Source organism: Saccostrea cucullata, unplaced genomic scaffold, assembly GCF_032062105.1.
Source record: "Saccostrea cucullata isolate Sc308-1 unplaced genomic scaffold, CSIRO_AGI_Scuc_v1 ctg4862, whole genome shotgun sequence".
Taxonomy (NCBI): Eukaryota; Metazoa; Mollusca; class Bivalvia; order Ostreida; family Ostreidae; genus Saccostrea; species Saccostrea cuccullata.
In genome coordinates this window covers 1-23,202 of record NW_026933188.1, presented here as the reverse complement: position 1 = coordinate 23,202, position 23,202 = coordinate 1, and the positions used below count along the sequence as shown (strand labels likewise).

Genomic DNA, 23,202 nt, shown 5'->3' with positions numbered 1-23,202 from the left:
ACCAAAATACTCACCTTCTGGCATCATCTTCTGGCATTATTGCTGCAATACTGCAGCAACATTCTGGCAATACATTGCAGCAATATTGCGGTAATATCGTTTTTTGTATGTAAATTAGATTTGCAGCAATATTGCCAGAAAAGTGTTGCGGCAATTGTATGTATTGTAGCAACATTCTGGCAGTATATTGCAGCAATATCGTTTTTCGTTTGTGAATTAGATTTGCGGCAATATTGCCAGAAAGGTGCTTCGGCAATGTTTCTGCAAAGCAATTGCAGTACATGTATTATTTCAGGTTTTGCTGCAGCAATATTGGGGCAACACTGCAGTACTACCTATATAAATTGGTATTTAATAGAAATAATGATCTATCAATCTAACAATTAACAAACTGTGCTGAGAAACATAAAAATCAATAGCATAATAAGCTACAGAGTCAATAAGAAATAGCTACTTAAGGTTATGCTATTCTTTGGAAAGATAAGAAAAAAATTGTTGAAAAAAGATGTGTTTTTGAAACACTCTGCCCCCAGCGGAAACAAAGTTTGAAAAACCATTTTTAGCATATAAGTCACAGTCAAGGTCTCAAGGTCATTGATCTTGGTGTCATTTGAAAGATTTTAATTAATGGAGTATGCATACCAAATATGAAGTCTCTATCTCTTATGGTTGAAAAGTTATGGCGAAAGTTAGTAAAAGCTTTTTTTAGCATATAGGTCACAGAAAAAGTCACAAGGTCATTGACCTTGGTATCATTTAAAAGAACTTAATTAGTGGAGTATGCATACCAAATATGAAGTCTCCATCTTTCATGGTTCAAAAGTTATGTCGATCGAAGGTTAAAAAAATCTGTTTTAAGCTTTATAAGTTATGGGTCATAGCCAAGGGAACAAGGTCAAAGACCTTGGTGTAATTTTAAAGACCTAAATTAGTTGAGTATGCATACTAAATATATAGTTTCTCTTTCTCATGGTTCTTAAATTATGGTGAATATTCAAAAAAAAGCTATTTTTAGCATATAGGTCACAGTCAAGGTCACAAGGTCATTGGCCTTGGTGTCATTTGAAAAGGTCTTAATAAGTGGAGTATGCATACCAAATATGAAGTCTCTACCTCTCATTGGTTCAAAAGTTATCACTTATGGCGAAGGTTAAAGTTTACAAACAGAGAGGACAAAAACAATATGCATCCCCAATCTATCAATCCGGGCACATAAAAAATGTGTATATAAAAAATATTAATATGCCACTGTGAAAATGTCCAGCAACACTGCATTATTTTTCAAATAACCTTAATTAGCTGCCCATCACATATTCCCCAATGCCAATCAGTATAATGTATAATATGTAGCTTGTTTGTAATTTTAACATATCTATAGAATCATTATTTTCTTGCAGGTATTCAAATTTATGCAATAAATTAATTATACATGTTCATGCATTTAATTGATAACATGCATTCATCTTTTCCTGCAACAATCATGGTATGATATATATATATATAGACATACAAGTATAGTATACATGCATCACAAGCACTAGTTGAAATAAATATAATGTTTCCTATTTTATCTCCACAGAATCATTCACCTAAAAAAGAATATGGTTTTGACTCACCAAGTCTGATATATATACCATGAAAACAGAGTTAGACATTCCTAAAATTCTTTCAAAAGGTCATGCCATGGAAACTGCTGAAATTCTTTTTTTCTGGCTATTCCACATTATTCAGTCTTACTAGTCATCATGTCTATAATCCTATTGTACACAAATAACAACTCCAATTAACTTGATACCATTCAATAATGAAGCAAAACATGCTTACCTTTGAATTCCCTCCATTTTATTTAAAAAGACTGATAAATGACTGAGCATGCTCACAAATGCCTAATAGGTAATCCTAGATCTTCTGGTGACATTCTGGCAATACTGCCAGAAAGTCTTTTTTTCTGGCAGTATTGCCAGAATGTCACCAGAAGTTGTTGCAGCTAGCGGTGATATTTCACTAACCCAAAAAGCTTAATTGTTTCTGGTGACAAAAATGTGTTGCTGCAATGTTGCCGCAATATAGCAGTAATATTGCTGCAATAATTTTACTTTGGTAAGGGTAGTCAATTTGTTGCAATAGAATGAATTGAAAATATGATTATAAACCTTCTTTTATTTGGTGTATTGAAAGGAAATTAAGAACAGATTGAATGAAATATTTCATTCAAATTTAACTAATATAATGACTATTTCTCTTTCATGCAAATCAAGGAACTATGTCGAAGGACTCTTTCGACAAAGTTATGCATTGATAATTTTATTATCGAATGACTAGTTTGAAATATTGAAATCGTCTTCAGTTCCCTTTTGCATGTACCATATCTTGTGCACATATTTAATCTGTTAACTCTTCTAATATGTACAAACCTACAATTAGTTCTCTGGTAAAATTCTTTTACAAATGATTATGTGCAGCTTACGTTAGAGAAATGATCAATACTCTCAAGATTTTCATATCCTTACTATAATAGATAATCAAGTTATCTCCCCCTAACCTTCTACTCAATGATTTTATGCAAATTCTCAGTAAACGTCAATTAGCACAGGCTTTTACTATATAAGTCTTCATGCAATTCATTGTAAATCAAAAAGCCTTGAGAGCTAGTCGTCAATATCTTTGTGATACTGAATTCTATTCACCTAATCAGAGTGATACGCAGTCCAACGATACCTTTTTAAAATGGCCTCTCAAACAAAGGCTACTCAAACTTTGAAAGAGAATATGCTCAATGGAGATATGGTATCTCGAAAAAAAAAACACTTTTCTTTATAAAATCATGGACTGTAAAGTTTTTTTTGATTTTATCAGTGATAGTGGAGACACCAAATATTGAAATCGTCTTCAGTTCCCTTTTGCATGTACCATATCTTGTGCACATATTTATTCTGTTAAAGACTTCAAATATTTTCAAACCTACAATTAGTTCTGGTAAAATTCTGATAAAAATCTGGAAATGAAATGGGGATATCAACAATTCGAATAGGTGATATCACATTTTTCCAGTAAAACTAGTACCAAAACGGCGCCTCATGCCTGTACTGCATCAAATATTTGAATATTCATACCTAGTCCATGATTAGGACTACCATAGAAAAATAAATCAAGTTCATCAATCTGATCACAATCAATAATATTTTGTATTGTTTGGAAAAGTACATTAATTAGAGAAGTATATTTCGGACAAGCATAATCCCTGTTGAGATTCTGCTAGGCTAGATATTTGGACTGCGACGGCCTAGCAGAATCTCAACAGGGATTAGGACAAGCAATGAAAAAATTATGAGCATCTTTTCAAACTTTTCAAATTACAAAGGAACAACTTTCAGCCAAAATATTGTCTTTTAATTATATGATTTTAGCATTCATAAAAAAGGGAAATGCTACACAAGCAAGAAAGGGGGAAAAATGACTTTATAGTGATATTTTCCCTATTGGGGGGATTCTACTTTTAATTCAATTCAATTCAAAATATTTAAAGAGACTTAGATCGAGATTCGGGGGGGGGGGGGGTAGTTGGGAAAATATTCATCTACATACATCACCCATCCCCGAGTTAATGTCAACTGAGATGTAAAGGAAATTTGGAAGAAAGGGCGTCAACAAAACTTTGTCTTCTCCACCATTCTCTTCAGGATATCATTTTACATGTTTAAAATGAGACCTTAAATTAATTTTTTATTCCATTTTTATTCCAAAAAATAAAGGCTTGAAAACAATCGAAGAAGAATTTGCAGTTTTACGTATGTCGTGGAGGGTGTAAATTAACCTCAGCCTTTAATATAATCGCAGAAATCGTTTTAAAATTTAGTACTATAAATCTCATCGCAATTTTGGGAAATCCCCACTTTCTATTTTAAGACATTATCGGTAGAAGTAATTTCCCTTTATTGAAAGATGGAGGACAGACAATTTAAGACTGAATTATACCTTTAAATTATGATAAAATGAATGTGTATCGTGCTACTGAGAATTATGTATATAAAACAGATGAATGTCTTGGACGGGGTGCCACAGGGGATGTGTACAGGGGAGTCCATAAGGTAGGGACCAGTCAGATGATTCTCTGATTCTACTTTCATTTTCATTTATGTGAAATCTGAACCGTGGTATAATAAAATACTTTGACAATGTAGATAGGAGACTTATAAAAAAAAAAAGGACATTTACTTCAATTTTCGAGAATTTTATTCTCCATTGATGGCTATATATATATAGTCAGGTTTGAATGGATATTCACAAGCACTCCTCTCCACAATATAGGACACCCCATCCTTGCAATGCCAGAGGTCCCCTGGCATATATCATAAAATAACTATGGGCTTGCTTCTCTCATTGAGAAGCACTTTCAAAAATAGTTAAATAAGGATTCAGTTGACACCTTATTGGCTTAAATGCACATGTTATAAATTGTTTATCATAGAATGGATTGAATTGATTGGTTGAGAGATAAGAAAAACAATCAAGATTTGTAATTTTTCCAAAAGACGTCACTATACAGTTGGTGTTGTTAAAACGCGGAACGGAAAACGGAACGGAAAGCGGAACGGAACGGAAAACGGAATATATTATTTTGGATTAAAGCACTTAAAATACACAAAATTTATCATAAACGATATATTTTGTACATATTCAATCCCCCCTATTAAATACAAGTTGATTTTATCATGCTCAGTCTCTTTTTTTACGAAAATCACTAACATATAGCAGTCACCTAGAATCGAATTTGAAAAGGGGTGATAAACGAACTTGAAAAGTATTTGACAAGCAAAAAAAACAAAAAGAAACAATTGTTTGATTCCGGAGGGGGGGGGGGGGGGGATAACACATAAAAAGAAAACAATTGTTTGATTCGGGGGGGGGGGATAGGTTCCAATTCCAACATCTTTCAGTACTATTTTTTTACAATAACTTACTACATTAATTACATTCACAAAAAGTGTGAGGATGTCAACTTAAACGAACATTTCCATAGTAAAAAGGTTATGACTGGGGGACCAAATATTTGATATCTAAATGAACCATGAAAGAGAAATAAAATGTAAAAAAAATTATTAAGATAATACGTTTAGGGCAAACCTTTACGGCAAGCTCGAAGAAACATCTCTTATACACACTGGTTGTTAAAATTTTATTCAAAATAGAGACATTTTCTATATATTTAAATTCTGGAAAGACAAAGTTGGAAAACTTTCATGTCATTCAATGAAGTTAAATTTTGTTTGCGGTACATATGTGTGTATGTTTGGGGGGGGGGGGGGGTGTATATGAATGACCCCGAATGACCCCGTAAAAAATGAGTTTGTTTTCCCACTCATCGGAAAGGTCTGAGAAGTTCTAATAGGTATGCCCCCCTTTTTGTGTCAAAAATATACATAAGGTTTAATAAATCAATTTTTAATGTGACTGTGGGCCCCTACATAGACCCAAAACTGCCACTCCCCCTTTCATGATTTGCGAATTCGACACTGCACATGCATAATCTGAATATCATAAATAGTTATTTTTGTCTTTACAGACATTGACATTGGAAACAAACTGAAAGAAGGGGGGGGGGGGGGGCTCAGTAAAAATTTTCCAACATTCAACAAATTTGACAAACCAAAAAAAGGGGATATGTCCTTTGCCCAAACACGAAAATCCTATTTCGTGCGTGTGTGTTGGGGGGGGGGGGGTCGAATTTCTTTCAGTACCATTTTTTCCACGGAAGTTGTGTATGACTCATGAATATATAATAGTTTACAATAAATTTTTATCAAAAATGATTTTTACAACAAGAATATTGCTCTTTTATCTGATTTATATCGAATCTATGTTATTTGTTTGACAAAAATTTTCCATTTTCCGTTCCGCTTTCCGTTCCGTTTTCCGTTCTGCGTTTTAGCCACACCCCTATACAGTCAGCCCTTGAATATTGAATGAAATGTACCAGGGGTCAAATGACAACGTGTTGACTCAGGAGTCAGGACCCCGGCTTGATACAGTGTACAACAATATATCAAATTTTTCTGATTTTTGTAATGTTCATGTTTTTATGTTGACAGGTAACTGGAGAACAATGCGCGTTAAAACTGTGTGATCCCCGCTATACCCAGCAGCTACAGAGAGAGGTAGAGGCCATGAGACAGCTACAGCATCCCAACATCACAAAGTTCCATCAGCTGGAGCACGACGTAAGGACAAACAAACTAAAGACACTGAATGTTAGAACACCCCACCCCCTTAGAAGGCATTAATACAATGATTAGGACACCTGACTCCCCTAGATGACATTTGCTATCTGTACTAAATTATTCATTATGTGTTGTTGGTAAATTTTTGAACATTTTTGCTTTCTTTCTAAAATGGTTTAACCAATTTTAGAATAAAGCAAAATCTAAATATTAAGGAAAACAAATTTTAACTGAGTTTTGCTGGTCACACCCATTATTTAAATTGCTAAATATCTCCTTTTAGCTTTAGTAACAATAGGCAAAGTAGTGAACAGGGGTAGTCAATGAAATACTAATTTTGTAAAGCTACATTGTATAATTATAACAGTTTGTTACTTTTCTAACAGAAGGAGACATCCAAACCAATCCTTGTTATGGAGCTGTGTGAGAAGGGGAACCTCCTGGAGCTGCTGCGAGACCCCGCTAACTCCTACGGTCTGGAGGAGGACGAATTCCTCCGATTTTTTCGTCATCTGGGTTTGTTTTATTCAGTTAATTCTGAATAATTGCAGAATTTTAACATTAATTTGTGTTATTTATGTTCATTTTATTCTTTGTTCTGTCATAGGAAGCTTAATTTAATTAGTTAAAATCAAATAAGAGTAATAAAATTTTAATACTTTTGAGCTAGCATGGACATAAAAGAAAAAGCTGAGGAAGTCAAACAAAGTTCTATCATATTGATTCAAAAGAGGAGATTAATAAAATATTCTCAGTCACAATCTGTCAATAAACCTGTAAAATAAATTTCAGTGTCTGGAATGAAACATCTTCGCCAGAATGGATTTTCCCACCGAGACATAAAACCAGGCAACATTCTGGTGTATGTTGCAGACGATGGCAGGTAATGGTATATGAAATTTAATCAAGGTTAACAGATTCTTCAGGCATTTAGTCTAAAATCATTATATTATAAACCTTAATATTTGATAAAAGTATGACTGCTAACATTCTTCTATGCTCATTCATTTCCTGTTGTAGTCATGTCTACAAGCTATCAGACTTTGGGACTGCTAAACCTCTGAAGGATGGAGATTTCTTCCAGTCTCTCGTAGGAACGGAGGAGTATCTGGTATGGATAATCAAGAATTAATCCTGTTGTATTTATGTATTGATTTACTAGATGAGAAATTTGAATTATTTTTGCAAAGTTCAGTGTAATGAAACTTAAATTGATAGTTTTGATAAACTTTTCAGCATCCTGACATTTTTAAAGCTGCCTTCATTGATCGCTATCGTCCACGAGAGTTTGATATCTCTGTTGATTTGTGGAGTCTGGGAGCCACCCTGTATCATGCCGCCACTGGGAAGGTCCCCTTCCAACCCTACCATGGGCGCGGGGACAAACATACCATGTAAGCTTACCAACATTTCCTTCTAAAAGAAATTTTTGTCTTAATTCTTGCATATTTCACTAATTTTTAACAAAGTAAGAAAAAATAAATTTTGAGACTGATGAGCATTATTGTGCTTTTAGGTTTCAGATGATCTCAAAGAAGGACCCGGGTGTTATTGCTGGAGAGCAGATCTCAGCAACTGGGTCCATTATCTGGTTCAAAGAACTGCCCAAAACCTGCTTGTTTTCAAAGTGAGTTTATTATATTAAAGGTCACTTTGACTCCATCTGCCAAAAAATATTTTTGAGTAGCAGTATTATTTATAAGTTGAAACTTTTCTTAGCCCATTGCATGAGTGCCGCCATACTTTTTTACAGATACCTCAAGGACACATTGACAGAGTATCTAGTGAGACTTCTGGAGTGCCAGACACACAGGATGTGGACGTTTGATGGATTTTTTGTTGCTGCAGATGATCTCCTCCAGAAACATAAGCTACATCTGTTCTCTGTGGTGGACTCACAGCTTTATCATATCTACATGAACCCAGATAGCAAGTAAAGAGTTCTTGTGGGATTTTAACATTACACATGTACTGTATATACAGTTTAAACATTGTCAATACAATACATATCTTGAAGTGATTCGGATGTCCCAAGCATGTTTTCTTTAAATTGTTTTACTCTCAATATCTCAAATTTATTGTCTATCAAAAAACAAATTTCTTAATCCCATCTAGTATGAGAGAGCCAGGTTTGACTGTAGTTTACTTACACTCAAATTTATTGATTCAAATACTTTTCCTGAATTATTGCAGATTCGATGACTTACAGAAATGTTGCCAGGAGCAGACGTTTACACAAATCAAATCACCCTATTTTCTTCTTCATAACCATGATCTGGGAGAATCCATCTCATTAGATGACCCTGTAGAGTCCTATCCCGCGACATCAGCTGATGAACCAATAATAGCCCTCCCCCTACAGGAGGGGACATCCCTCACTACAAAAACGCCCACCGACTTCATTGTGTCTCTTGTTGAAGGTAATTAATGTAAATATCTTGTATGGGCCAAATAAATCTTATACTTTAATTTACAACTTATTTCAGAGGATTGTTTTAGTGAGTACCGTGTATGCAGAGAAATACATTAATTTCTTACATTTAAGAAGCATGTCTTGTGTTCCTTAGACATATCCATAAATCTTATACTTCATTTTAATTTACAACTTATTTCAGAGGATTGTTTTAGTGAGAACCGTGTATGCAGAGAAATACATTAATTTCTTACATTTAAGAAGCATAAGTCTTGTGTTCCTTAGACATATCCATAGAAACATACATGTATATAACACAAACTTTTGTCTCTCAGACCTAAAATATTAAAGTTTTACATTTATTACAGAACTGACTGTGGAGTTCGCGAGTGATGACGTGTCGACTCGAGATGATGACTACCGTACAGCTCGCTCTATGTGTGTCACCACGGCCATGATATATAAAGCTGTAACACAGGCTGCATCTGCTCTTCAGCTGCTGAGCAGTACGTCACGGGACTGCAGGTATTGGAGGGGGACTCCTTATATCATTGTAACTAAATCTGCATGTATGTCTGTGAGCTTTGGTTTTTGAAAAACTTATGCAAAGATTTGATCAACATTTTTCCAGAGAAGTGAATCGGGAAATTTGATATGGGATAGTGAATGGAATATTTGGTTGTGGCGATAGTGAGAGAAGTTTTTAATGAAAGTAATACCAAAAAAATAATTCCCTTAATTTTTGTAATAAGACAAATCTAAGGTGATTCACAATTTGAAAAAACAACAAAAATTGTACATGTATATGTATATAGTATACAATATTTGTTTTGAAAAATTTAAGCACTGCTTTCAAAGCTTTGCATATATTTGAAATGTTGATGTTTTTAAGCAAAGAAAACATATCTTTTGATGATAGAATTAAAAGTATTTTTTTTTTATAGATATGAAGTACGACAGAAGTATAAGTCCCTGAGGAGCAGTGTGAGGACCTTAGAGGACCGATACACAGACATCAAACAAATCGTAGACACGGATCACAAGAAATCAACAGCGTTATTTACTACCATTACAGAGGACGGAGATATCGCTGACGACAACTTTGAACAGGTTTGTTCTTCATGGTTTTACCTATACATTTAACCTTCATGCATAAAATAGTACGAGTGCATGTAGCAACTTTTTTAAACTGAAAATTGAAATTCAAACATTTCAAACATTGATGAATGTAAAATTAATGATAAAGATTTCTCCCTTTATATGCCCACAATAGTCAATTGAAATGAGCCAACTGTATAAATTGAATTATCTGAATTAATGAAATACAGGTTGGAAGCAAAGAAAATACATTTTTCAGCTATGAGATATCGATCATGAACTATTTGGATTTCTTGTAATTTTCAATGAAAAGGACAAAATGTGCAATTATTTTGATTCAATTTTTTATCAATTTTGACATAGAATAAGTTAAAAGATCATTATGTCTCTCAGATCAGCAATAAGCTAGATTCCTGTACATCTTTGCTGGAAGTTTGTAAAGAAAAACACAAGAAACTGGATGAGTTGACCAAAATCATGAATTCCATTACTCAGGAAAATATGTGAGCATGATTTCTTTACTTGAATCAAAGTAATTTTTAACTGGATATATTTCTCAGAAGTTGCTTTTGAAATTAATAAAGCTTGAACAAATTCCTTGCAATTGAACACTATATATATTTATATGTTATTGTATCTGAGACTGAGAGAAACTTTTCTTCTGTGTACAGAAAGGCAATGGTTGAGAGAACATTCAAACAAATGATGGAGATATTGCAGAAGTTCTCGGATTACCGTAAATTACCGCGACTAAATTACCACGACAAGAAACTCTACACATTTGACAAGTGAGGGTCATCATTATTAATAACATTTAATTTTGAAAAGAAATAAAAAGTTTTTGGAACATTATTTTGATATTCATTTTATCAGGTTATGTGTATATCACATCCTATAAATATCTATAAACAATTTTTTTGGGACAGGACATCAATATCCTTTCATTACCAGCGAGCTGTGTCTTACTTAAAGAAAGTTCAGCATTCCATGGCTGCCACATTTACAACATTTAGAAGATGGCACAGGTTTATATCATATCTCTTTAGTAAATTAGTATACAACTATATATGTATATGTGCATCAAGTATGGAACTTGCAAAATATTGTATGGTGGAATTTTTTTAGCAGGGTGCTAATTTTGGATAAATTACATTTTTATAGCACTTAAAGTTCTAGCAGTTTCTTAGTAGTCTACAAAAGTGCAACATTCTTTATGCTAATATAATTGCAGGAAAGATAACTTTCATCAGTTTACTTAATTCCTCTTTGTGAGTCAATTTATATAACTTATTACAAGTCTTTCCTGATTTGAGCTTTTTCAATGTATATATTATTGTTTTTTAGTCCTTCTTCACATTTAACACATACATGTACCTTCGAGCAAGCGAAATGCCAAATTTAATAACTGATATAAAAACCCAGCTATTATGATGTTATAGTTGATAGTTTTAAGATGATCACTATTCAAAATGTGCACTAGATTATGTGCCCACTCCACATTCCTTGTGACATATCTATACATTTTGACAGTGCCTATATAAAAGTTTTGGAGGAACATGAAGAAGTGGACGCTGCTATGGCAGACATTACCAGACAACTACAGGAAGTGGTTAGTGAGGTCAAGGTCAGTCTCACTCTGAAGAGATTAGTGTCATAAAGTAAAACAGCATATACATCTCTCTAACTCTGATCTATTTAGTTCATTATCAAGTTTAATCTGTTTTGTCTAGGGACTGAAGGAATCTCCACCTCTGCCTTCCATATATAAGCCATCCATGAAACAGAGACATCTAGCACAGCAAGTGAAGAAAGGGTAATTATACATGTATTATTATTTACATGGGATCTGCTGCCTAGGACAGGCCTTTCAAAATCTGCCGGTACCCGGTACTTTTACCCGGTTGGATTCATTCACGGTACCGGCCAGAATATTCAGTGGAGAAAAAAAATCGCGTGAAAATACGATAGGCCCTACCATGTTTTACAAAAGTTGTGGTTACGTAGCTTTGTATTATTCTTAGTCCGTAATGGTATCTAATAACTTTTTGATTGGTTAGTCAAGAAGATCATTAAAGCGTTTGAATAAATGAAACAAAAGAGATTGCGTAACGCGTCTTATAGATCTTTTCGAAAACGAAAGTAGATTTCGATATCAAATTCCATCCTCACTGATTTTGACAAAATGACTATGAATATATTTTAAATAAATACGGCCCAAAAAAAAATAAAAAATAGGAATCCAGGTATCAGAAATGAAAGTGTCAATTTAAAGCAACGGTGATGAGTTTCACAAAAGATTTTAAGACACAAGGAACTAGACCGCGGAAAGTCTTCAACACAACTGCCCGACAGATATAGACAGTTCTTTGACCACCTCTGTACATTTTAATAGCCTCAACTCTTCAAATTTAAGTGTCAAAATCCGCAGCTGACGATATAAATTACTTACAGTCTTAAATATCTGCAAATTTATGATGAAACAAAAGGACATAAAACAGAAACTATTTCTTTTGCCACACATTTAATCCTTTGATTCAGCAGTTTTCTAGTGGTCAAGAGAATTACCTTGCGGAGGTTTACTTTCTTCCCAATATTGTAACCATATCCAGTAAAGTGAGGGAGTCGTATCTAAAAAAAATTTTGTCTCCAGTCTTGATGTCATCTTTGTCTAATTTACACATGTATATTATTTTATATGTACATGTACCAGTGCATGAAAAATATGCTGAATTTATTGGTTCATGCTATGCATCATGTAGTGCTTCTTCTAATTTTTTTTTTAATCTGATCTTTACTGTAGAACAGAAATGAATTTAATTTAATGCAAATACAATTTCATTTCTCTTTTATTAAAATTAAATTTTGAATTTTCATTTCCTTTCGTGACTCAATAATTTTTTTTATATTTAAAACAACACTTACAACTCAAACCTTGCAAAATATTTTTGAACAAATTTATATAAACAAATATAGCATAGAACTTAGAAGTTTTACCTAAATCTTATTGTTACTCTGCTCAAATAACTAATTTTTCTATGTAATTCCACCCATCCAGTGCTAAACTTCACATGTAATGTGTATTGACCAAAAAAAAACTTTGAAACATGGCATAAAAATAACACTGATAGCAGCATACTTCTGTGTGTCTAGAAACCAGAAAATGCTGTCTGGTGGCTTCTAAATTTCAAAATTTTTCCAGGGGGGCATACCCCCGGACCCCCCTAGCAGGCTCACGCCTTCGGCATTCGCCAAGTGGTACCTCCTATTTTTGATAAAGTACCACCTGGTTCAAATCTTTTTGAAAGCCCTGCAGGGAGGAATGAGCATCCCTTGTTTATCTGTCACACATTCAAAGTTGTCCTTTGATATGATGTGATGAATGGAAAAATAGACAATAAATAGGAAATTAATGGTGCAACAATTTGTTTGAAAGGTGTCAGTCAACATTTGACCTTATGATAGATTTTGATAGTTTTTTTAAGGTCATTGAAGGTTTTTTTGGCAAACAAAGTCATTGAATCCACCTTAGATTTTGCAACTTTTAAATGTTGACTTCAAAAGGGATTTTGACATCCATCTATCATCAACTTGTTTATCAGTAGCTTGGCCCATTTTAGAAATTTTTTGTATGTAATAAAAATAAAGAAAATAAAGGAGCATAAACCTTAAACAGACAGTTGGAGGTCTTCTGTTGTATTGACAGGATTATGTTTGAATTGAAACTTCTATATTTGACTTCCAGTGTGTCAGACATTAGTAAGGACATGAATGAGACAAAGCAGATAGCCCAGGAATCTAGGGGCCACATGGACAGGTAATTAATTAATTTAATATCTCTAGAATTGCATGTCACACTTTCATTGTTTTAGTGTGATATATGAATACCACCTATATTTCTATGATTAGAAGGTTAGAATTAATATTATATCATTATTGTTGTTTTGAGGTCAATACTATGATTTAGCCACCTGAAGAGTACAATTTTCGTATAACTTACTTCTAAAATAGCTACTAGTAAATCATCGTATTTACTGAAAATACAGCAATAATTGTTTTACATGTATAATATGATTCAATGATTAAATGAAACAAGCTCATGCCATCTTACTTCTTTACATTTGCTGAAGTCCTAGCCAAATACAATGAGAAAAGCAAGGTTAAATGAAAATGTCCAGTTATAGTCATTTAATTTTTCAAAATCTACATGTACTTTATTTCCTATGAAAAAAAGAGGAATGATGTTGGGCTTTTTTTTATAGGAATAATTTGGAAAGGGAGGGGGGTTGGCATATTCTGGGGGGGAAATGATGGCTGAAAAAAATTTTGAGTGGCACCCAGGAGGAGAAAATTTTCTTCACATCAAATTTTGTTTTGAGGGTTGGGGTGGGAGTTAAAGGTGCATTTTTTGGGGGACCAGCCTTTCAATGAGTATTTACAGCACCCCACCCCAAACTATACATTACCTAATGTTAAGTTCATCTGAGTGGAAGTTGGTAGCAAGTGAAATAGCTTTTCCAAAACTATTTGCATCAATCGGTATTTTTTCAATATTGTTGGGCCTCATTCAGTCCAATGGATTATGGCTAATTGCAATGTGTAAAGTTTACATTTTTGATATAAGAAAGCAGGGAGTATTTATATATTTTGAGATACCGTGCAAAAGGAAAGTGATGATGTTGGTACTATACTAGTAGAAGTAGATTTTTGAAAGTTTCTGAAACTACCTTCAGGTAGTGCATCAATTCTATACTTAGCATCACTGAACTTTTATCAGTTCACAAGTTAAAAACTTGTTTTTTAGTTGTTTTTATTCAATGAACTTTTTATACCAGACAAAATTGTGAAACAATATGAGCTGCATTTTTGAGAATTTTATAATTTTATTTTGCTTTTAAAATGTGTCATTATGTTAAATTTTGTAAGTAATTTTGTTTCAAAAGAAAGACATCTGTACAATCAAGTATTTAATATATAAGAAAAGTATATTGTACAAGATGACAATAATGTAATTTTGCATCATTAAAAGCTTGTTACAGTAAATACTTTTACAAATATGAACAATAGAAGTTTATAAATGTTCTTTTTCTCTGTCCTTGAAATAGTTAATGACAATTTCACAACAGAAAATTTTGACGTCCAAGTTGCAGCTAATATTGCTTTATTATATAAACACCTTTTTGTAATGAGAAATCTTGAAACAATAATTTATTCATGTGAAAACATATAAATTAAACCCTTCTAAAAGTACACAAAGCCTTTTCAACCCAGTAAATATACATTGGAAATATAATTTTCTCCAAATTTAGGTTAATCTTTTAGAAAAAAAATGTCAACACAAAAATTTGTTATTGTTTTGTGATTTTTTATTGAATGAAAATTTCAGCTGGAGTATTTTTTCAATTTATTTATTTACAGTTTAAAGTCTTTGATGGAAGAATTTGATGGAGAATTTGACCTGTCTAGCTGAACACGATCTGTTGAACCAGCCATTTTGTTTGACTTAGGTCTATAATAGGCTGAGTTTTCAGACCTTTCCTTACAATCTGTGATACAATGTTTTAACAGAATGAATGATGATTTTTTTTTTTCAATCTCTTCAGAATTATATTTTATACACATTGAGGGACCAATATATTTACATTTTGTTTCAATTATTTTTATGATTTAATCAGTATGTACACATGTATGTGGAATCAATTTTTACAATTTTTATTCCCTGCTCCCCCTGTCTGACTGTTGTTGTGTGGACAGGAGGGAAATCTTTAGGGATGACATAACAGAAGTGCAGAACCATGATAAACTGTATAGTAATTTTTATACCCACTCCACAAAGGAGGGGGGATACTGTTTTACACTTGTGTTTTTGTCTGTCTGTCCAAATAACAAATTTTTGTTGCATTTTTCTCAGCAATTACTAATTGCAAATTCAAGGTTTAGCACAGTCTTTATTTAGGCATGCCATATGATGGGATTCATTTTTGTACAACTTCGATGTCAACTTCCTGTTTATCCCTCCATATGTGTCTTTCTGTAACTGTACTAGTGTATACACATAAGAGTGTAGGTTTTATTACTGAGCATTGGCCCAGAGTACATTAACTGTTCTGTAGCTTTTGTACATTTATATCATTATTTAATTCCCAGATGAAAATATTAAACCCCCAAAAAATTAACATAATGTGGAAAAAATCCGATTTTCTTTTTAATATTTTTATAGTGGGTCTAAATGATGTGATGGAACTCTGTTTTACAAGTGCGGCTTGCATAAAACTTTATGAATGATAAAATGTAATCCTAATGACTACCACTGTGGACTTTGTTTTACAAGTAAAGTTTGTTATGTATATATTAAAATAAAATCAGACAATGTGACATTCCATAGTAGGGTTGTCAATTTTTAGTAACTGCATGGTTACTTGCCTGGCCTTTCAGGTCAAGTTCTCAGTCTATATTTTTATAAAACTTAACATTTAAACCTATGATCCACATTTATCTTACCAATCAGGTTCTTGTTCTTGTGAATGATTTGTAATTTTAGGACCTTTTTTTGGCATATAACATAGAATATAATAATCTAGCACTAATGTAAGTTACTATTAGATGAGTGTGGTTGATTTCAGTTTGGGGGGAGGGGCACAGCCAAACATTTTCAGCTTTCAAGTACCAAAAATTGCTTAACGAGCAAAAAAAAGTCATCAAACGTTTTACTAAGGGGGCACAAGCACACAGTAGCTGTGTTTTCTGTAGTACTCTATATATCGTCAAAATTATTTGGAGGACGCCCCTTGCCCCCCCCCCCCCCCCCCCCCCCCCCCCCCTTACGGCCATGCAACCTTAAAAGATGTAAGCTCTTTTGCTACTTACAGTACTAGTAAAGACAATGCTATACAGTAAAATTTGTTTAGTACGCACACGGATATTGCGAATTCACGGATATAGCGAAATCATCTTGGATCCTCATGTATATAAATTTAACAAATTCCTTATACGGATAAAACGAATTACTGATATAGCGAATTAATTCCATAAGTCTCAGTGACTTGTTGTAACCAGAATGACATCTAAAATCAAAAGGAAAATAAAGTTCTTTCTCTTTAAAAAAAAAATATGTTTCTGAAACAATCATTTTGTATAGTGAATGTTCTACAGAAGATGACAGTTCAACCTTTTTTTTTCAAAATAAAATTAAAGCTATTTCTTATATACGTATGAGCTTACAAAATGTGAGAAAGAGATACAGCGCTGTCTACGTTAAATATTTCAAACACACTCCCTAGGACGTTTGCATGATGCTGACTGTGATTTATGGAATTAAACACATATGTTTCGTGCAATGAAAGAATGATAGATGAGGGGATATACATTATGTACATGCATGCACAATCTGAAATGCCTTACGTTAATTCTAAAGGATGCGATCGTACCTTTCACTTTCGTATTGCTTTGCAGAATATAAAAGTAAAATCACTGGATTATAAAAATTAGTTGATACATGTAGGCATAAGATACCATTGTATATTTCTTGACAGAACCCTGATAAATGCATGAACACTAAGAACATTATTCCTCGCAGAATGTATAAAAATATTAATAGATTTTTTATGAATTAATGGAAGTAGGTCCGTAGGATTGTTTGATGCAACTAAAAGTTAATTAATTTCCTTTTGCCTAACTGATTGTATAGAAGATGAAAATTTAACTAAAGTCGTTCATATTGCATATATATATTGAGCACAAAAAGAAGGGAATAATTTCTTATAAAATATACATTGTACTGTATGCAAAAAAAGTCCAGGATTATCAAATTAAATATATTTAATTTTGTAGATTTGCCGGAAGTGCACGTGTTCACTGTTGAACAAGCTGAAATGCGTTGCTAAGGAATGTCCCATGCATAGTTAATTGGGTTCAGATCTGGAGAACGACTTGGCAAGTCCATGCACTGAATTTTTTCACTTTTCAGGTCCTCATTTCGATTCGGGCTCTGTGAGTCCATTAAGATCCAATCCTCCCCCACAGTACCTGCAATTGGTCTAACAAAAGGATGAAGAATATCAACCCGGTATTTTAAAGCTGCCAGGGTGCTTCCAACACTCTTAAAAAACTTTTACTTAGTAGTCATTTTTTACTTGAAATAACAAAGATAAGTAATAGATAATTACTAAGCATTTACTTAAAATTTTAAATCAATTACTGAAATATATGTCAATTACTAGATTCAAATGTTTTACTTGATTTTTTTATTTTAAAGAAATGTTTTACTTACACACTAAAAAGTTTTACTTAGTAATTTATATTTACTTAAATTTGTGTATATAAGTAATACCATTACTTGGTCTTTACTTACATTTTACCACTATTTACTATATATATATAATTAATATTTTAATGCCCCCGTAAACGAAGTTTCGGGGGTACAGTACTGTATATAGTTTTTGTCGTGTCCGTCTGTCTGTCTAGCTGCCTGTCTAGCTGTCTCTCTGTTTGTCTGTTTATCCGCAGAAACTTTAACCTTGCCCATAACTTTTGATTTAGCGGAGCTATGACTTTCATATTTCACATGTGTATTTCTTGTGACAAGACCTTTCTCTGAGTATCACCAAATTTGACCTTGACCTTGAAGTTTGACTCACTTATACACAAAAAATCCAAACTTATTCTTTATCCAAATCTTTTGAACAGTAAATACCAGTTTATATACATTTATACTTCACATATATATTTTTTATTGAAAGAAACTTCATTGAATACCAACAACTATGAACTTTTGACCTTGACCTTGGAGATTTCCATCCTTGTAAAAAAAACCTTAACCTGGGCCATAACTTTTGAACGATAAGAAATAGTGCTTTCATACTTACATGTATGTAATCATTTTGAGAAGACCATTCATAGGATACCAAGAACTTTGACCTTGACCTTGGAGTTTGACCACTTTTAAAAAGCAAACCTTGACTGTAACTTTAAAAGGATTAGGGTTAGTGCATTCATACTTTACATAGTTCATCCTTGTGACATGACCTTTCTTTGGGTATCACCAAATCTGTCCCTTTGTCCTTGACCTTGGAGTTTCACTTACATTTCAGAATTGATAACCTTGACCATAACTTCTGAAGGGTTGATGCAAGTGTTTCCATATTTCACATAATTATGTATTTTTTGTGACAGGACCTTTCATTAGATACCAATAACCTTGACATTTTGACCTTGGAGATATCAAGAAATACCAATAATTTAAATTTGCATATAAGAAAAGTTTAACCTTTGCTATGTTACCATACGGGGGCGTAGGTGTTTCACAAACACATCTTGTTTAAATTGTATTTAATTTATTTACTTAAAACAAAAAATTATTTACTAAATCAAGAATTCAGAGCAGTAATTACTTAAATATGGTAGTCTTATCACTATTGGGATTGAATTCTTGGCTGTCATATTAATTGTCTGTGAGGAGGAGTTATCTTTCTTCTAAATATTCCTTCATGTGAAAAAAAAGTCACACTAATAAAAATGCGATATTAAGTACTTCAAATGTTTAACCATTTTTAAAATGGTCCTTAAAAAGATACAACTTATTCAATTTTTAAGGCTTTCGAAGTTTGAATCAAATGTTTTATTGTAATATATAATAAAAGAATTACAAAGAAATTGGCAAAAGAAATTGAAAGTATTATTGTTTCCATCATAAGTAGATTTCTTCTATTAAACTATCTACAGGGCCCAGTTAGGGATCTCTGATAAAGAAATCTTTGAGTAGTACTCACATATAAGAGGCTGGGTACCTTGCATTGCAGTTTTTCATTTACTTAGTATTCTTTTGAGTAATAATATTCTAGATTTTAATTAATTTCAGAATTACATTTACTTAGTAATAATTCATAAAATTTAGTAAATAGAAAGCATATTATCTCTAAATTAAGTAATAATAATTTAACAAAAATGAGTAGTTCATTTACTAACTTAAAGTAATATAATTCCTATAGTTTAAGTAATTCTATTGATACTTAGTAAATCATTTTAAAGGTAAATGAATTCATCCTTATTACTAATTATGTTTACAATTACTAACCATGATAGTCATTTACTTGCTATTCTGACTAAATGGATTACTAATAATTACTAGTTTTTCTTAATCTAATATCTTATTTTAAAAACAACAAGTAAAACTTTTTTTAGAGTGAATAAAGTGCAGATCAGTTTTGAGATAACACTTAATGCCTGTCCAAATCATCTCCGAACCTCCAACAAGTCGGTTATGCTCAGAAATACAACAATCGGCACATCTTCCCCCCTTTGCTCTCCAAACAAGTCTTCTGTTATCATGGAAGTCAACAAAAAATCGGGACTAGTCTGGGAATAGTCTGAATTATTATACCTCTGTGAATTTGTTCAATATAAAAACATGACGAATAAACATGCTATCTTTTCCAAACAGCCCCTACTGAAATAGTTTTTGTGCTATCTGCCCATGGTGAAATAGTCATCAAACTATTCACCGGCAGCATTCTGTTTCCCTCGCTTTTCATCTCGGAAAACTTCTGGTTTTATACGGATTGTGACGCGTATGTATTATGACGTAACAAAAAGTTAAGTCAGCATCGGTATAATATGGAATATCATAATTGTGTGTACCCTGGACTCCAAAAAGTTAACAAAAGTTAGGTCAGCATCGGTATAATAAAACACCTATTTACTGACTATTCGGACAATAGCAAGTTTATCGTCCCCCTCGACAGCAAACTATTTCCCTCGGCTGCGCCTCGGGAAATAGTTTGCTGTCTTGGGGGACGATAAACTTGCTATTGTCCTCATAGCCAGTAAACAGGTGTATAATATCTGACGTTTTCCAGGTTTTTTTTTTTGTACGATTTTGATATTTTACGTGCCAGGTGGTTATATATTTACTTCCAAATACTAGTATCCAAAATATCAATTTCCAAACCTGGTTTGAATTCAAAAACACTTTAGGTTAAGCATATGGAACGCCGTCACTGCCTTATAGCAGAACACTACTATTGCATTGTTAACCTTTCATTACATTATGTCAACTCTTTATGACATTAACCCACACTACTATTGCACTGTGTCAACTTTCCATTACATTATGTCAACTCTTTATGACATAACCAAAACTACTATTGCATCGTGTCAACTTTCCTTCACATTAAGTCAACTCTTTATGACATTTACACATACTACAATTTTATTTCGTCAACTTGCATTTCGTTATGTTTACTTTTCATGACAATCTTAGTTTTCATTAACTGATGTGAAAAGTTCATGCCTTACTGTGCGCACTCTTCTACATTATGTCGATATGCGAACACGGGTATCCTCGGCCTTTATATATGAGCATAACGTATTTTCCGCGTTCCGCAAGCACTAAAAATGGCGGGAGAGAAAACTGTCGTAGAAGAGATTCTCAGCGATTTCGGAATAACATCTTTAAATGAAAACTTTAAGCGACAAATGATTGACAATCTTGAAACATGCAAAGCCTTTACACTGCGAATTAAAGTCACGTCGAAATTCAATGGTGTTTCCTTAATCTGATATTTAAATAAATCAAATATTATGAGTCGTGCAGCAATCTTTTTTTCTTCTTTTTATTTTGAATTTTTTTTTTTTTTTTTATAAAAGTCTTAAACTTTGTAGGACATTGCATTAGTTTCACATTAAGTTTAGCTGAATTAAGTTGAAAACTTTTTTCTATAAAACTATAAAGCCTGAGAGCTTCTCCGCTTTCCGTCCTTGGTCTCCAACCATATACTGATATGTGCCCATGCATGCTTACTAAGGCATATTCAATTGATCTAGATGAGCGACTGGTAGATTTTTGTAATTTTGTAATAGAATTCTGGCCCTGGAATGATTTTAAAAAAATTTACTAACTCCAGTGACGTAGCATCTTTTTTTGAAAGAGGAGGTCAACCAGAAAACTTGACAAGCCAAGAAAAAAAAGTCCAAGCCCGAAAATCCTATTTCGGGGAGAGGGGTCCAACTTCGATCAGTCTTATTTTTTTCCAGATATATTACAATACCCTTAGTGGATTATACTTCAACAAGAAGTGGGGGTGGGGGGGCTGTACAGTTTCAATGAACATTGCATTTTCTATAGTAAAGTTATGTCTGGGAAAAGAGGGGGGTTGATATTATGTGCCTAATCAATCAGAACCCCTCCCCCCTTCTTACCAGTCATTAACACAGGTCGTCAACATTCATTATATACTAGATATACAGCTTTGAGATAATGTAAATGTATTTTAACATCAGGTAATGAACTTTTGGAATCAACATAATAAAGAGTTTTAAAACACAATATAAAGATATTTTTAAATCACATAAGAAAGAGTTGACATAACGTTATTATATATCCACATCACGGAATGGAGTTTTGACATAATGTAATATAGTATTGATATAATATAAAGATATGTTCACATTATGTTATACACTTTTTACACCACGCAATAAAGCACTGACATAAAGGTAAGATGTGTTCACCTCTCATTATGATGCCCTCGCCGTAAAATAAAGATAAATCCATATCACGTAATAATGCTTTGATATAATAGAAATATACACTCTCAAAAAGGAATGGGCTTTTGACTTCATGTAATAATAAGTTTAATTATAAAACACAATTTACTTGACGTAATGCAATTTTGACCTCACATATTAAAGAAATGAAATGATGTAAAGAAACATTCATTTCATGTAATAAAGTTTTAACACAATGTAAACACATTATCACTTCACATAATGAATTTTTTACTTCAAGTTATGAAGTGCTGACATAATGAAAGGATGTATTTACTTCATGTAATATGCAGCATTGACATGATGTTAAAAAAATGGACATAACGTAAAGATATGTTCACATCACGTAATTATAAATTGACATAATAAATGCATAGTTGTATGCTATAAGGCAGTGATGGCGTTCCATACAAAAGGGCTTTTTGATAGTTAGAATATTAATCTGATATTCAAAATTCAAATTGGATTTGGAAATTTAATATTTTGGATATTTAAAGTAAAATTCTAAAACTCAAAGTGTTTAGGTTATTTGAAATTAGAACATCCGAATCAAGATTCCAAATTTCTAAAAATCTAAAACGTTTCAGAGTTGGGTTTTAGAAGTATGAAGCTAATTCTAAATAATCAAAAGACGAAAAATATTACTGAACAATAGATTGTTAAATGTAAACTTTCTGAGCAAACGGTAGACTAAAAACTCAAACGTTTAAGAAATTTGAATTTTGACCATTTAAGGTAAAAATCTAAAATATTTAAATTCTAAAACTTTCATGGAAATTTGAAATTTTAGATTTTTGAACTAAAATATTAAATGTCAATATAAAAAATCAGTTTGAGTTTTTTGAAATTTAGAACTTTGAACTGTTAGATTAACATTCTTAAACTAAATTTAGGATTTTGAATTAAACTCTAAATCGTTTTAGAAATTTGAAT

General features: G+C 32.7%; 1 protein-coding gene across 2 annotated transcripts; it reads left to right on the top strand.

Annotated features, from left to right (window-relative positions):
* Positions 1-3,937: 3,937 nt before the first annotated feature.
* Positions 3,938-16,257, top strand: LOC134237572 (inhibitor of nuclear factor kappa-B kinase subunit epsilon-like). Of its 2 annotated transcripts, XR_009985845.1 has the most exons (19): positions 3,938-4,088; positions 6,090-6,218; positions 6,605-6,734; positions 7,011-7,101; positions 7,239-7,329; positions 7,455-7,612; positions 7,735-7,845; positions 7,972-8,151; positions 8,412-8,638; positions 9,000-9,156; positions 9,576-9,741; positions 10,123-10,232; positions 10,401-10,517; positions 10,656-10,754; positions 11,260-11,353; positions 11,460-11,542; positions 13,472-13,543; positions 15,145-16,061; positions 16,115-16,257. XR_009985845.1 is itself a non-coding variant. In XM_062719671.1 (18 exons), the coding sequence occupies exons 1-18, from the start codon at positions 3,993-3,995 to the stop codon at positions 15,194-15,196; spliced, it is 2,163 nt and encodes a 720-aa protein (XP_062575655.1). In that variant the 5' UTR covers positions 3,938-3,992; the 3' UTR covers positions 15,197-16,110. The 2 variants fall into 2 exon arrangements, 1 of the variants encoding a protein (XP_062575655.1); XM_062719671.1 differs by lacking the exon at positions 16,115-16,257 and having other exon boundaries at positions 15,145-16,110.
* Positions 16,258-23,202: the final 6,945 nt, after the last annotated feature.